This window comes from Tyto alba, unplaced genomic scaffold (assembly GCF_018691265.1).
Source record: "Tyto alba isolate M040663 unplaced genomic scaffold, T.alba_DEE_v4.0 Super-Scaffold_48, whole genome shotgun sequence".
Classification (NCBI taxonomy): Eukaryota; Metazoa; Chordata; class Aves; order Strigiformes; family Tytonidae; genus Tyto; species Tyto alba.
Genome location: NW_024881324.1, coordinates 28,542,344 through 28,557,172, shown reverse-complemented (window position 1 = coordinate 28,557,172; position 14,829 = coordinate 28,542,344). Strand labels below are relative to the sequence as shown.

Sequence of the window (14,829 nt, the reverse complement as noted above, 5' to 3'; positions counted from 1 at the left end):
AGATTCTTGTTACCAGTATGATCTGTCTCTAGTGAGTTCACGATGCGACTATCTGAAACTGCTTCGCAAAAGCATACTGTAGCTTTTACCACTAGTTGACCTAGTAGGAGAGCAGCTCCTCTCTTTCTAGAACTTATTTTTTTAGTAAGCACAACTTTATACGGACCAATAAAAGAAGGATTGTTCTAATAGCTGACAGTTTTGTTGTGGTCTGTTTCTACTGTGGGTATTCATTTCAGCTAGGATGCAAGTTCTGCTTTCTAGTAGTTCATTGCTTACGCTGCTCAGTATTCACAACTGTTAGACTCTTAAATGTCTTTTTCCTTTCCCCAAAAAAAAGCTTTAAAATATCTTCTTTTTTTCTGTTCTTGAAAATATTTTCCTAGACATTCTATTCTCTGAAGAATCTAATTTGGAAAGCAAGGCCACGTGAGAGCAAGTAGTAGTGTTGGAGGTCTATTTAAAGTTTGCTTGGTTTGAGTCTTTGCTTCCAGGCAATTAATCTTTTAGAGAAAGAGCAATAGAATATTTTAGTAATTAGATCAGTAAGGATCTTTACTGTTAAACTGAGCCAATACTGTCTTTTAATGTAGTAACTCTTGCTATACTTTGAGCCAGATGGCTGGGAATGGAAAAAACACTAGTGCTTTGGGGAAAGAATAGGTTTTTCCATTATTTTAGAGTTCATAGTACTTTGGAGTTAAGGGCATGGTAAAAAGCAGCAGTGAAATATAGGGAAAACTACTTAGCTGTTGACACTGTTATGGCTGAAAAGTTTTACAAGATCTGTGTTCAGAGTTGTTCCAGTAGGCTATAGCTTGTTTTTCATCCTTCTCAACTTAAAAAATAAGTGGTCACCTAAGAGTTGAGTCACAGTTGGGTGTTCTCAGACTTCAGTAATTCTTATAAACCCCTGCATCTGTGCTTGACTCCTTGCTTGTTGTCTGTCAAGTGGTCCAGGCATGCAGTGTTTAATATCACCAGTATGACTGCTCATGATGCATCTTTAATTGCTGTTGGTCAGGCTGGAAGGAGAAGGAATAGTAATCAGTAATGCCATTAGAGTATATTTTTCTATAATCCTACATCAATCTTGCTTTGCTTGAAGAATTATCACTCAGATTTCCAATGGAAAGTGAGGGGAACAGAACTAACTAGCAGTGGAGTGACTGGCATGCGTATACTAGCCTTGACTGGCAGACCGTCTCCTTGTTTCTTGGTAGGTGGAGCTCTAACTTTGATGTTGCTGGGTAGAATTGGAGAAGACTATAATTACAGTGAGTAACTTTACTGTACAGATAAGTACAATCTAGAATGCTGCTCAGAGGACTGATTCTGTCATGACAATTCTAGTCCTTGTATCACTAACAGTGTCGCTGTTCTTGTTCTGTTTTTGTGTATTGTTTTGTTTTTTCCCAACCTTAGTTCCCATCTTAATTCAAATTTTTTAGAGATATAACTTTGGCTTTAGATTGCACTGACTGGAACTGACCTAGGATTGCTATAGACCTGTTGACTTTGTCTTCTTGATGTAGGTTCAATTAAACTTTTGCTAGATGTGTAAAATAAACATAGTGCTGGCTTGTGTTTTATTTTTTACCATTGGAAAAAAAAAATCATTAAATTTTACAGTATTCACATGAGTTGATATTTGGGTGCATTTTCACATGCATAGCCTGTATATACTGTACTTTCTGTAAAGTTGCTTTTCTTTTCCCCTTTTTCTCTGCCAAAAGGATTCTGATACACCACCTTGCACAGCTCCTAATGTTTACCAGTTCAGTCTGCAAGCACCGACTCAGCTTATGGCCAGTTTACCACCCGCATTGCCTATGCCAAGTGGTAAACCCCAATCTGCGCCTACGAGAACCTTGATAATGGCCGCCAGTAATCAGGTATGAGCCAACTAAACGGAGCAATTTTTTCATGAGAAAGCGATCAAATCGGAAGTGTAGATCATTTGTGCTGTGCTGTCAGTCTAAAAAATTCTGAAGATAACCTTCATGTAGCATGTGCTAAACTTAATGTAATCATAAAATTACTTATCTGCCGTGTCAGAAGTGTGGGGAGAATGGGTGGGAAAGGGGTTGGTGTTTGAGACGCATCTCTGAATATAAGAACCCTTCCACAGCACACTGACACCTAGGAAAAAGTTGAAGGGAGAGTGTCAGGTGTCTGACTCCTTCAGTTGTATATGAGAGTCCTGGTGCCTAACCAGTGAAATATTTGCAGATCTTTAGGCTACTTAACTTTCCGTTCTTAAAATAGAAACTTCATGTAGGTGGTGTATCTGTAAGCTAGTTTTTGATTCTGAAGAAATAGTACTGACCTATTTAGGCTTGTTTAGTTGTCTGATTTTGAATTATCAGGACAGATCTGACCACACTTGTAACTTCCTGTAAGACGTTTTAAAGATACAGAACAGAAAATTAAGTATGGGCATGTGTACAAGTATTTTCACCAAGATATTAAACGTGTGCTTAAATGTGCTGGGAGGTGAACATGCAGGGAAACTACATGTTACTCAACCAACCTAAAGTATTTTAGCTAATGTATCCATTATAATACAATGGGAAGAAAAATCCTCAGTTTTTCTTACAGCTTCAGTGCCTCTATCTGTAGGAAAAAATTCCCTCAATCTTGATTATTAAAGCTATTAGTCAAAACAGCTGCCTCACATGAGCTTTAATGCAAGTTGTAGGCTGGCTGTGATCACAAAATAAGCTGGTTTCTTTAAAACCTGTTTTTGATCAGGTTCGAGTGTTTTCCTTCTTTCAGTCCTATCACAGTTCTAGGGCCAGGATATTTTCAACTTAATGACCTTGTCTTTTTTGACTCAGCACTTCCTTGACTCTTTGGGCATGATAAAAGATGTATTTGCTTCAGTTTCTGCTTTGAGATTGTTCAAATATTTTGCAGAGTTGCAGAATAGTTGAGGTTGGAAGGGGCCTCTAGAAATCCAAGCCTCCTGTGCAAAACAGTTTCAGCTACATCAGGTTGCTCAAGACCTTGTCCAGTCAAGGTATTGAGTATCTCCAGGGAGGTAGACTCCCCAACTACTCTGGGCAAATGTGTTCTAGTGAAGTTTTCCATTTAAATGATGTTTTCTGTATTTCAGTTTCTGCCTGTTGCTGCTTGTCCTTTTACTGGGCACCAGTGAGAACAGTCTGACTCCATCTTCGTTATACCTTTTCATTAGTTAGACCCATTGATAAGATTCTTCTTGAGCTCTCTCTCCTTGAGATAAATAGTCCTAGCTCTGTCGTCATTTTCTTGTATGACAAATGTCTCGGTGCCTTATTTTCATGGACCTTCACTGGACTCACTCCTGTGTCCATGTCACAGACCTGGACTCAGCACTCTGTGTCACCTCACCAGCAGAGGGAATATGATTGCTTCCCTTGACCTGCTAGAGGTGCTCCTCCTAATGTAGCCTGGGATGCTCTTGGCCTTTTGATGCAAGGGCATGTTGCTGGCTCATGTTCAACTCATGCACTGGGAATTGCTGGTAGTTTTATGCAAAGCTGCTTTCTAGCTGGTCAGTGCCCAGTGTGTACTGGTGTGTGGGGTTATTCCTTCCCAAGGGCAGAGTTTAACATTTTCCTTTTTGGAACTAGAGATTCCTGTCAGACCATTACTTCAGCCTGACGAGGTCCCTTATGGCACCACAACCATGTTATGTATCAGCCACCCCTTCCAGTTTTGTATCATCTGTAGCCATGCTGAGGGTCACTATCTCCCATCATTAACAAAGGTGTTAACTAGTATTGTCCCTAGTATCAGCTCTTGGGATATACCACTAGCTGCTGACCCCCAGCTGTGCTTTGTGCTGCTGATCACAGTACATTGTCTGGTGTGTAAGGGAATACTTGTCATGCAGCTTGTGATTTTGATTTATATGTCTAGAGATGGTAACTGCCACTTATTACAGAATAAAAAAAAAAAGCAGTGCTTTAAACACTGAAACTTCTAGGTGAATAATGAAGAAATTCCATCTGAACAGCATTTTCAATGTTTAGTAATACCAGCATTAAGTTAGGGCATATTATGGCTTGGTGCCCAAATTCTTCATAGTTACTCCACAAGTGCTTGATTTAGGCACTTTATTTAGATGTTTTTCACCTGCTTTCATTTAGACCAGGCTACTTTCCCTTTGCATACCACAGGTGTTAACCTTCCTGCAGGGAAATAGTGGAACATAGGAGGGGCACCATCTTTGAAAGCTGCTATCACATCCTCTTTGCAGCTACCTCTGCAATCCTCAGTCATCCAGCAAGCCCTGCTTGTAACTCAAGGTGTGCCTTTTGTTTTAATCTTAAGTGATTGCACAGATTTTTCCCTTTCCCTTTTCCCCTTTATCTGTTCTCCCCTACTGCTGAATCTTACCTAGACAAAACCAGCCTATCTGAACAGGAAATGTTTTCTGTTATTTAGAAGGTATTTTAGTGTCTGCACTTGAGTATTCACATCTAGTGTACAGTCTGAAACTTTTGAAGTTTAAAACAAAACCGAAGAGCTATTTTAAGTTTAACTTCTTATAAAATGCAAACTTAGTCTAGTTTATTCTTTTCCTTAACAACTCTGCTTTTATGAAGAGGTACCTGTGAGCTTAACTTCATCAAAATTACACATACACACAAAAATCCATTTTTGAGGCATGCTGATGTTGGTACAAAACAAATTGGCATCCAGAGTTTTTGCCTCGGTTGAGAAGAGGCAGTGTGTTGCATGAATTTTGGATCTGTGTTGGAATTTTGAATCTTGGAAAACAACTGCTTTGTAGCACTTTTTCTGGCTTTGTTACTTGGCTATCCTTTCCAGTACTTGTTAACTGTTCTCTTAGTAGTTTGTACTATACTGTGTTTTAAATGGGGAGTTTTTCCGTGGACCTCACTTAACAAAGATGTGCCTTTGAGATTTGTGTTATTATGTCACAGGAGTTTCTTGCTATTTACAGTTCAGAAATGGGATGATAAGGTTTTTCTGCACTGGATTTACCATAAGCATATGTATTGTGAAGCAGAAATGTTCTTTTTTGATAGGGATGATGACCAAGTCAGAGTGGGAAATGATATAATTCTACTCAGGATACTGTAAATGTCTTTCTCATTTGCAGCTTTCTGGGCTGAGCTAGATCAGGTTGATGGCTTTCCTTTTGCAGTTCATGTAACTTAAGACCATGCTAGTTTATAATTTTTAATGGGCACACTTTACAATCTTGCATGACTTCTATCCTGATAAAGTTGAACACGCGCAAGACTTTTAACAGCAGGTGTTCTTTCGTATTCAAAATGTCTCTGAAAGAGATTCGATTTTCTGCATGGTGTCTCAGCCTTTTCCCTGGCAACTTTCTCTGCCTCAGTTCAGCTTGGAAGCTGTACCCAGGTGTCCAGTACTGCCCTCAATAGCAGGAGGTGCCAATGTTAGGAGCACTAGCTGTATTTTGAACAACTTGCAGCTTTCTAAGCAAATTCTCTGCCATTAGAGCTTCCTAAACCTTTCTTTTTTTTTTTTTTGAAACAGCTTTAGTGTGAATACCAATTCTGTTTACATACTGCATAATTAATTGGAGAATTTCCAGGTAATTCAGGGACTAATTAATCTCCTGATACAGGTCTTCATGCTTTCCAGGATCATAATCATTTTTGCAAGGTAATCATTCTTCTACTTTGCTGACAAGCAGTTTGAAATTTCACTTGGGAGAGCAGAACAGTTCATACAGCAGTGCTGTCCACTGGAATAAGCAGAAAACAGATATTGGCATGCATGTCCAGATGAGTGGAGGGGATGGAAATTGCTTGGTGACTTCCCAGGGAGAAGGACTACTTTCCTTGTTATTTTCGGGTGAAATAAGTTCAATTTGTTCTTGGATTGCTGGTCACTTAGTCACTAAAGAAGACAGAAGAAACTTTGTTTCTGCTCAGGTCAGAATAACTCTTTTACTTTTTAAGTTCCTTTTTGGTTTTTTTCCCCCCAAAGAGTGGTCTTTCTATTCAAAAGTATCTAAAACCAGTAAGTACCAGTCCTCCTGCTGCGCTGGGTTCCAGCGTGTCTAGGAACACCGCCACTGAAGATCCTTTAGATGAGTGGTGTCTGATCTTGAGTATGTTCATTGAAAATCTCATAGCAGCATTCACTGGGTCAGTTGTGAAGCACAGGAGACAGCTAGGAAATGAAACCTTAATGTCACTGCTGAAATACCACACTCTAACTCTTACAAGATCTTCTAAGAGTGGCTTTTCATATCCTTTTGTGTTTGGCCATATAAGTGTGGACACTTAAACTTACAAACTGCTTGTTTATATTGCTTTAGAGTCACTTCACTGGCTAAAATACTTTTCTTCAGAGTTTGCTCTGATCCAGACGAATTGTTAATGGCATTGCTTTGCCTCACTAGTAATGCTGATACTGCTACTATCTCTGGAATGATTCCCCCAAAGTTAGCAGCATTGGAAATAAATAACATTGGTCAGGGGCTTCAGTCAAAAATGTATTTCTTTTAGATGAGTGCAAGCAGTTAAGTGTAGTTCACTTGGATGGAAGATGCATTTGTAAAGTGACGTTTTAATTCATGTGAAGCCTGAACTCTAGTCTACTTTACCAAGTAAGTCTGAGAATGCAGGTGTCATCAACTAGTCAGGTATACAAATATGCTAAATTCCCTTAGATTCAAAGTTTTTAGTATGTTAACTTCAATTTAAAAGTGACCTGATTTGTTTCTTCAGTGACATTATTAAGCTGTTTGGGTACTGAAGGTTTCTTTAGTCATCCAAATGGCATTTTTCTTACCTTTTATTTAGAGCACTCTCATTTAGGGTAGAATACTTTTTTTTTGGTGTCCATACATTTTCTTAGGCAAAGGAAGGAGGATACTACTGTCTACTTTGGAAACTGTTTAGATTCTGAATGTCAGACTCGCATCTTCTGTGTATGACAGAACGTTGGTTTTTGATTTAATGCATGCAAAACTAGGAAAATATGGTGATGTTTTATTTCCTTTCCTAAAGAATGGAGAGAAGAAGCATCTGCATCTGAGTTTCAGAGGCTGTTCAGCTGAAAATAGTACTCAAGGTATTTTTCATCTCAGATTGTCATATATTTATATGGACAGTCTTTATGTGGTGATATCCTTCTCTGTATAGAAACTCTCAGCTTCACTAGATCCTGGATAACCTAATCTGACTCACTTTACAGCAGAAGGTTGGATTACATGATCTCCAGAGGTCTCCATATAAATATCCAGCCTAGATGTTTATATGAGTGTACGAAAGTCTCTGGCCACATTGGTGGTTGCTTCCTGAGTGCTTTCTGAGTTTCAGGAAAGGCACAGTGTCTAAATAGTAGTTTCTAGGAATATAAATAAACCCACCATAAATAAGGTAGACTTATGGAAAAGTAGAATTAATACCTGATTTTTGTTTACATAGTATACTTTTATTTTCTAAAGTTACTGTAATCAGATTGTTGCTCCCAAACTGAGATTGATTTGAATATTCATTCACACGTGCATTTCCTCTACTGACTTTTTCCATATATATTCTGTTGATACCAGCTCATCATTTGGAAAGTGTTTTAGGTCTGTTCACTGTAATAATACTTTTTGTTCCAAATAAAAAGGTGAGAAATCTCAGCGAGGTAAGATTTCTCTTTAAGGTCTGAAATTGTCAGTTTTACACTAGAGAAGCTATTATCTCTTTTTCTTCTTAATGGCAAGTATGCAGATAACACTTCATGGCCCATGTCACAACAGTAGCAAAGTTACAGTATGAGTTCTGTCTTCTGGTAGTGTTGTTTTGACTCTCATCCCTCATTTTTGAAACTCGACTGGTGACAAGATCAAAAAGGGTATTTCTTTCATGTGTCATCTTTCTTTACCATAAGGTAGTTCAAAATATGCTCAGAATATGATGGTAGTCTCTACCGTCAGTCACTCGTTCAGGGGACTAGGCTGTTGAATCTCTCAAATACTAGTTTAGCTTTGAACTGGTTATACTAATAGTTGTCTAACCTGTTGTTAAAGGTGAGGAGAACCAAAAGCTTACTTTTGTGACAGGTTATTGGCGGAGCTACAGCACAAAGTAAAAGAAGATATGAAGGACTGATATAACGTGCTCCCTTGTGGCTTTAAGTCTTTCAGTTCCCCAGTGTTAGAAGATAAGGAACATCTGAAACTTTTCTTGCTTTTGAGCTCTTTCTAGTCTCCATGTTGATTTTTGTTTTCCTTGCTGCTTTCACAGCTGGTTGAATAAATGCTGTTGTCTCCTTTTAATGGGAGCAGAAATGGTGTTTAGCCGATTTTATAAAATCTGTTCAGGATTCAAGATCTTGTCAGGTGTAGCTGAAAATATCCAGTAAGTCCAAACATGGGACTCAAAAGGAGGGGAACAGTCTTCGATGTATGCGGTGCTTTGGGCCTTATTTCCCCAGATCTCCAGATCTAAACAACTTGAGTAAGAACTTCCTTCAGTTTTGCTATACTTCATTTTAGACATCTAAACCACTTACCTTACCAGGTTAAGAGTATGCCCAGGTAGGTGGTGCAAATATCTTGTTAGAATCCTGTTATCTACTTTAAAGTAATGAGACTAGGTTGAACCATTGCCTAATACTTGATTTTTTTTTTTTTTTTTTTGTTTGTGTAGAAATGACTAAAATGTTGGCTCAGTCATTGCCCATTGTTTCTCTGCAAAACAGTTCATTTATTTCATAAAGAACAAGAAGTTATATTTTACTTGCATGAAAGATGTGTTTTTTAAATATATTTCCAGAATATCCTCAGAAAGTGGAAAAATGAGCAGAAATCCTTAAAAGTTCCTTATTTGTTTTTTTAGAAGCCTAAAATAGAGATTTTGGAAATAAGGTGAGAAATTAAAATCAACTTCTAAATAATTTGAGGATGTATATTAAGTTATCTAAGGAGGATACTTAATGGTATGTTAAAGTTGCTCTGCATACTACTCCGTAATGTTTCACATGGAATGATTTTGAAGTGTAAGAGTGATTACAAATCTGATGAACTGCAGACTAGATTCAGTCGTAGTCATTAATCCTGCAGTCTTAACTACAAAATAGTAAGTATGTCATCTTTCTAAACCATCTTGCACCTTTTCTAAACTTTTTAATTAGCTTTGTAGGTACTTAGCAATTATTTTTGAGCGCTGTATGTGTAAACTCTTTACTCTTAATTAGTACTGATACTTCGTTTTCATCCAGCATGTATCTCTCTTTTTGTTACTTTAGACATACTGACAGGTAAAAAAACCTCAAGCACCAAAACAATTCAGAAGCCCTGTTTAGATTTAGACTTTGAGCTCTGTTAGGTTACTTGTGTTATTTTAAAGCGTAGGTGATTTGGTATTGGCTATAAATTTTCTTCTTCAATAATGACAGTCTTTGAATGTCAGCAGTTTTATAGAGTAAACTTGCCAGTTTTTAAGAATAAAAGTTTGGTTTCCTTAGCAAATAATTACTTGGTATTTCAGTTCCACCAGATTTCTGTTGTTTGGGGTAAAGGACAGGAACATCCTTTTCTTAAATTTCCGTTAAAGTATCTGTAAAATTCTTTAACCTGGTATGTGATACAGAGTTCCACGTCACCCAGCATGTTTTAAATGTAATTTTTTAGTTTTCCCTCCAGATCTAGCAGCTTTTATTTGCAGAGGATCAAATTCAACAGACTGGTCAGGAGAGAAAAAAAAAAAAAAAAAAAAAAAAACACAAAGCCAAACCAACAAAAGACCAACCAGTTATAGCATTCATTCAGTTGAATCAATAGCCCTATGGTGGGAGAGATCATTCTATGAAGAGAAATGGATCTATAGAACTCAAAACATCTGAACCAAAGATTTGTCTATCGTATCACAGATGAAGGGCTTTTTTTTGATTATCTGATTTCTCTCCAGCCATCATCTGCTGATAGACATACCATTCCTCAGTGATTATGGAAGTCCCGAGGATGTCAATATCTAGAAGTGTGTGCATGAGAGCACTGTTTGATGCAGCCTCTTGGGATTTCCCAAAGACATGAAATTAATTTCTTTTACGAAACATTCTGAAAGAACCTAAGTGAAATATATGTGTCGTCTTGTAAACAATTAACTAGTTAGAAGATGAGAAACAATGATTCTATTTTTGTAGTAAGTAGAGTTCACCAGGAAATCCCAGCAGGAGTTTGTGCTGGGCCTCCTGCTTCCTAACATCGGAAAGGCAGTGGATGAGGTGTGGCCAAGTTTGCTTGTGTTGTTTAGATCCTTAAGGGTCAACTGACAAGGGGTGCAGAAGGACCTTTCAAAGCAATGCGTCAGGAGGGAGAGAAGTACTTTATACTTTGTAGAGAGTGGTAGGTCCTGGGCTGACAATTTCTTGCAAAGATGAGATCTTGATGTTTTTGCAGAGAACTGCTTTGATAATGCTTTCTTGATTTCCTACTGAGAATTGTCAAACCAAATTTCAGATATTAGGAAAAAAGAGCAAAAATTAAAGCATGTAAAAATCCATGTACCTCCCCCATCATGAACAGTGAGTACAATTTTGCCACCTACATTAGAAGAAAGTTAAAATACAAGTGGAAGAAGAGTAGGGAAGGATGGTAAGAGTGGTCAAACATGGAATTGCTTTTGTGTGAAGAATGAGAAGGTATATGATCTAGGTCTGTGTAGTCAGCAGCAGTATATGCAAAATGTCAGAGAACAGAATTAAAAGAATGAACCATTCTTTGGAAGTTAATTAGCTTTTGAAAAAACAGGGATATAACTTCTTTTAGGATACAGGCAGATAGGCTTAATGGTTATACTTGCTGTGGTGCTTGTTTGATCTTGTGGTGACCTGCCTTCCTGCTTCCAATAATTTTTTTTCCTGAATCCTCAAATTGAGGATGAAGTTGCCAGATTTTTTTTACGTTTCCAGCTGAAGAGGATAGTCTTGCTGAGGCTTTGTATGCTCCCTGGTCAGCGTTTTGTTCTGGTTGTAAAGTAGCAAAACTAAAGTTTTCTGCTATCTTTTTTCAGCTGAGGGTAACTGTAATGAATGGTTGTTTTCAGTGTTTTGAGTCTTGAAGGATCATTTTTAGTATTTTGACCTCATTTAGTGTAGATGTTTAATTGTCTGCTTATATAATTGCAAGTCAGATGTACACTTATTGAACTATAAAACTTTGCACAAGAACGTGAGAAGATGGTGTGTTTGCTTGAAGGTCCACTTGCCAAAAATACAAAACATTCTAAATTTTTTTGTTACATGTTATTGACTCTCGGAAATAGCTTCTAGGAAATGTTTTAGCAACACAGGTCAATAAATAAGGTTGGGCAGTTGAGTGTCTTAAGAATGAGGGCTTCTCAGCATGCATCCTCTTTCTGTTTGTCCTTGAATATTTTACTGTTGGTAGTCTGAGGATAGCACTTACCACGTCTGTGTTAGGTGTATAGAATTTGCATGTTGAAGGTTGATTGGGTTGCCTACTTGACAAATTAAAAAACAATTCAAGGTTGGTTTGTTTTTTTTACCACCCTACGGTTAACTTTAATTATACCTCAATGCTAGTCTTTACCAGTTTGATTTTCTGTATGCTCAGTATCTCTTCTAATTATAATTTGACAGTAAAATGTTGCTTATGGAATTATGCCTTCAATAACTGCTTTGGTTTTGTGCATGCAATTGTAATGATGGCTTGGTGTTCCCATACTTCTTTCTATTCCAAACTTGTTTGGAAATATAGGTTACCAAAGTAGCTGCAAATATGTCATATTCCAAGCAGTTGCCTCAAATGTTAGCTTTGGTGGTGTTCCTGTTTAACCACTTATGGAAGGCAAAATAATCTATTAGCTTTTGTTAAGGGCAGTCAGTTGCCAAAGTTTTCGCTGTCAGACATCAGAAGATGTTGCTTGCATTGAAGTTATGAGTATTTGAGAAGTCTGTTTCAATTTCATCTTCTGAAACTCTTGTACCTATTTTAAGTATATACACATTACAGCAGCTTACTGTATGCCATTATGTGATAGGGACACCTGTAGTACCTTATGGTGTGGTAGATTTACTCAGGCTGCCACTAAACCTTTTTGGTAGTTTCTGTTCCAAGTTATTGGATATTCTCCCCAAATAAAGGGTTTTAAGGATGCTTTGAAGTCTACACTATTTCATTTGCAGGACACTTACTTCAGAAAACACTTCTTAAGCTGTTAGTGCCATTGGATGTGTATAGCTAAAATTAGACAAGCATGAAAAGACCAGTTGCTTCAAGCAGTGTTCTGTGGGAATGACTTGTACGTTGAGAAAATGTCACTGGTAATATGTGCTTTGTTTCAGTTGTTTGTATGCCTAAACTTGAGTGTTTATCTTGTGTTTTTTAGCAGCACGGTGGAATGAAGTTCTCCATGAAAGGAACTCATAACCAAGGCAACGGCTACAGCCCTGTCAGCAGTGGAGGCATGAGGCAACCAGTTAGTAACAGAGGACACCACCAGTACAATCGTAATATATGGAGAAGAAAAAAACACAGAGACAGTTTGCCTATTAGTCTGAGCAGATAATGGCAGATGCCAAAATGACCTTCTCTGTTCAGACAAACTGAGTGAGTGCCACTCGACTTGAGGGATGGAGACCAGCGTCCAGCACATCGTTTTATTGGTGTTGCCAAATATCTGCAGCTGACTTCTTTGCATGTTTCTTTGTGTGGTGGTTCAGTCCATCTTCAAGAAGTAGTTGTGCTTATCTGTGAAGCCTTATTAAATGTGGAAGTTTGTTTTCTGCCTTCCCACAATGGTTCATACAGTGCCGAAGCAGCTCTGACAATAGATCTGCAAGGACATTTACAAATGCTGTGGCTTTTTTGCTGTGGCTACATCTGTTCCTTTGTGGGTTCTGTTTTCTTTTATTTTGGAAGTGAAGGAAACTTCAGCCCCTTGGAATTCTTTTCTTTTTTTCTTTGCAGCAAATCGAGTTGGGAATTCATAGAAGTAAATTTGCTGCACTCCTGTATCTGTTTCAAAGTTCAGAATTTTTTGCTCTGTAAATATTGGAAGTATAATTTGTGCAATAACTTGGAATTTTTAATTTAATTTCATATTGTCACATAAGTTATATTTAAGGGGAAGAGGTTTTTTAATTTACAGATCCTTTCCCAGGTTGCATTATCTAAGTTGGGTTCATAGTTTTGGCAGGTTGTCTGAGCAGTGTTACAAACATGACATTTGGTAATATTTGAGGCTTCTTGATTCACAATGAAAGCACGATTTGGCTTACGGTTTTAAGAAGGTATTAAGCTCCAAAGCATTTTGACCCTGTGTTTTTTAGCTCATTGTCTGGCCTCTATCAGTCGTCTTGCTCTGATCAATGAGTTTTAATTTTATTCCTTTAACTAGAGAACAAATCCAGCATTTGTATTACCAGAAGTAAAACTTTTGAGAGGGAGGGGGTGAAGGTTGGTTCAAGTCCTGATGTGAAATTAAAAAGCTGTGAACTACATGCTTTGATGCATTTTAGTAACGTAACCTGTTAAAGTTTGGGTTCAAACAACATTATTAAACAGAGGTACCCGGCTTAAGGAATGTGGAGAAAGGAAATATGTTGATTCCATTAAGGAATCTGTATAGCAGTATGCATTAGTTCTGTTAAGAGCAAATATATAAAAAGTACTTCAGCTGCTCTAAGCATTATGAGAAGTATCTTTTAATGTATTGCAGGAGAGCACAGCCCAGTGTTGTACACAGTATGAGTGGCTGGCACTTAATTTACAGATGCATACAGGTATACTATGCAAGTGTGTATTGCCATGACAAACACTGTCTTTAACTTTTTGAAAAATGTACATCCTGCCTAACCCTGAGTTTTTAAAGCACCACAGTTGTCCTGGGAGTAGGTCACATCTCATGCCCTCTGACTTCCCGTTTTTTTTTAACGAGAGTTCTTAAGCTATACAGAAAACTACAGATCAGTTATATAAGTCCACTAGGAGAGAAAGCTGAAGAATCCTGTTAACAGGACATCTATACTGTATACAGATATAGAAGGTTTTAAAACTGATATCTGAATATTAAAATGAGGTGTCAAGCATGAAGCTTTTTAATATGCTGTATGCCTTCGAAGCAGAAGTAGTTCATGTTCTTGCTGAATCTGTCAAACACAAACAGGTCCTTGAGGGGAGAGAGGGCAACATTCCAAAGTAGAGTAGTGCATATCTGTTTGCAAAAAGTTTGTCTTAATGCTCCGGACTCATCACAATTTAAAAAAAAAAAAAAAAAAGTTTTAAAAATTGTGAGCTGATTCATGAATAATATCTAAGGGCTGTTACATGAGCCTGTACTGCTTAGTCTTCACACACTAGCAATATTGAGCATAACTACATTAAAGAGCCTTCAAAGGCTTTAGTTGGTGTCTTATACTAGCGTCCATTTTAAAGCAAAACTCATCTGAAAAGTGGTATCATGTAACACTTCAGTCATGGTGAACCAAATAAATTGGCCTGGCTATCACTGTGGTTATGTGCTACAGGTTTAAAAAAATCATGTTTAAATTTTTTGTGCGGACAACTATGTGGAAGCTAAAATTGACATATTTTTATGTAAAGTTTTCTATTCTTTGATTTTTAATAAACTTTGGAGACCAGTCACTCTTCTGTACATTTTTATGGGAAATTTAATGGATAAAGTAATACTTGACCTTATCCTAGTGTTTGACATAGGATTTGAACATCTGCTCTAAATTGTTCATGCTAAACACCTTCAGAATGAGCTTGAAAAGGGGATGGACACCCTCCATAAACATGTTTGATGTGTTTATAAAGGGAGTAATGAGCATGGCTTTTGGTTTTGAAGTTGTGGTTTTGATCCCTTGATA

General features: G+C 37.6%; 1 protein-coding gene across 4 annotated transcripts in view; it reads left to right on the top strand.

Annotated features, from left to right (window-relative positions):
* The window catches only part of TENT4A (terminal nucleotidyltransferase 4A), a 59,125-nt gene extending 44,526 nt beyond the window's left edge, over positions 1–14,599 (top strand). Inside the window, exons 11-12 of one of the 4 annotated variants that reach the window (XM_032981738.2) lie at positions 1,737–1,895; positions 12,348–14,599. In XM_032981738.2, coding sequence (XP_032837629.2) covers positions 1,737–1,895; positions 12,348–12,524 — 336 coding nt within the window. In that variant the 3' untranslated portion in view covers positions 12,525–14,599. Of the gene's footprint in view, positions 1–1,736; positions 1,896–12,344 lie in introns of all 4 variants that reach the window. The other 3 variants (XM_042806900.1, XM_032981740.2, XM_032981739.2) reach the window with 3 other exon arrangements.
* Positions 14,600–14,829: the final 230 nt, after the last annotated feature.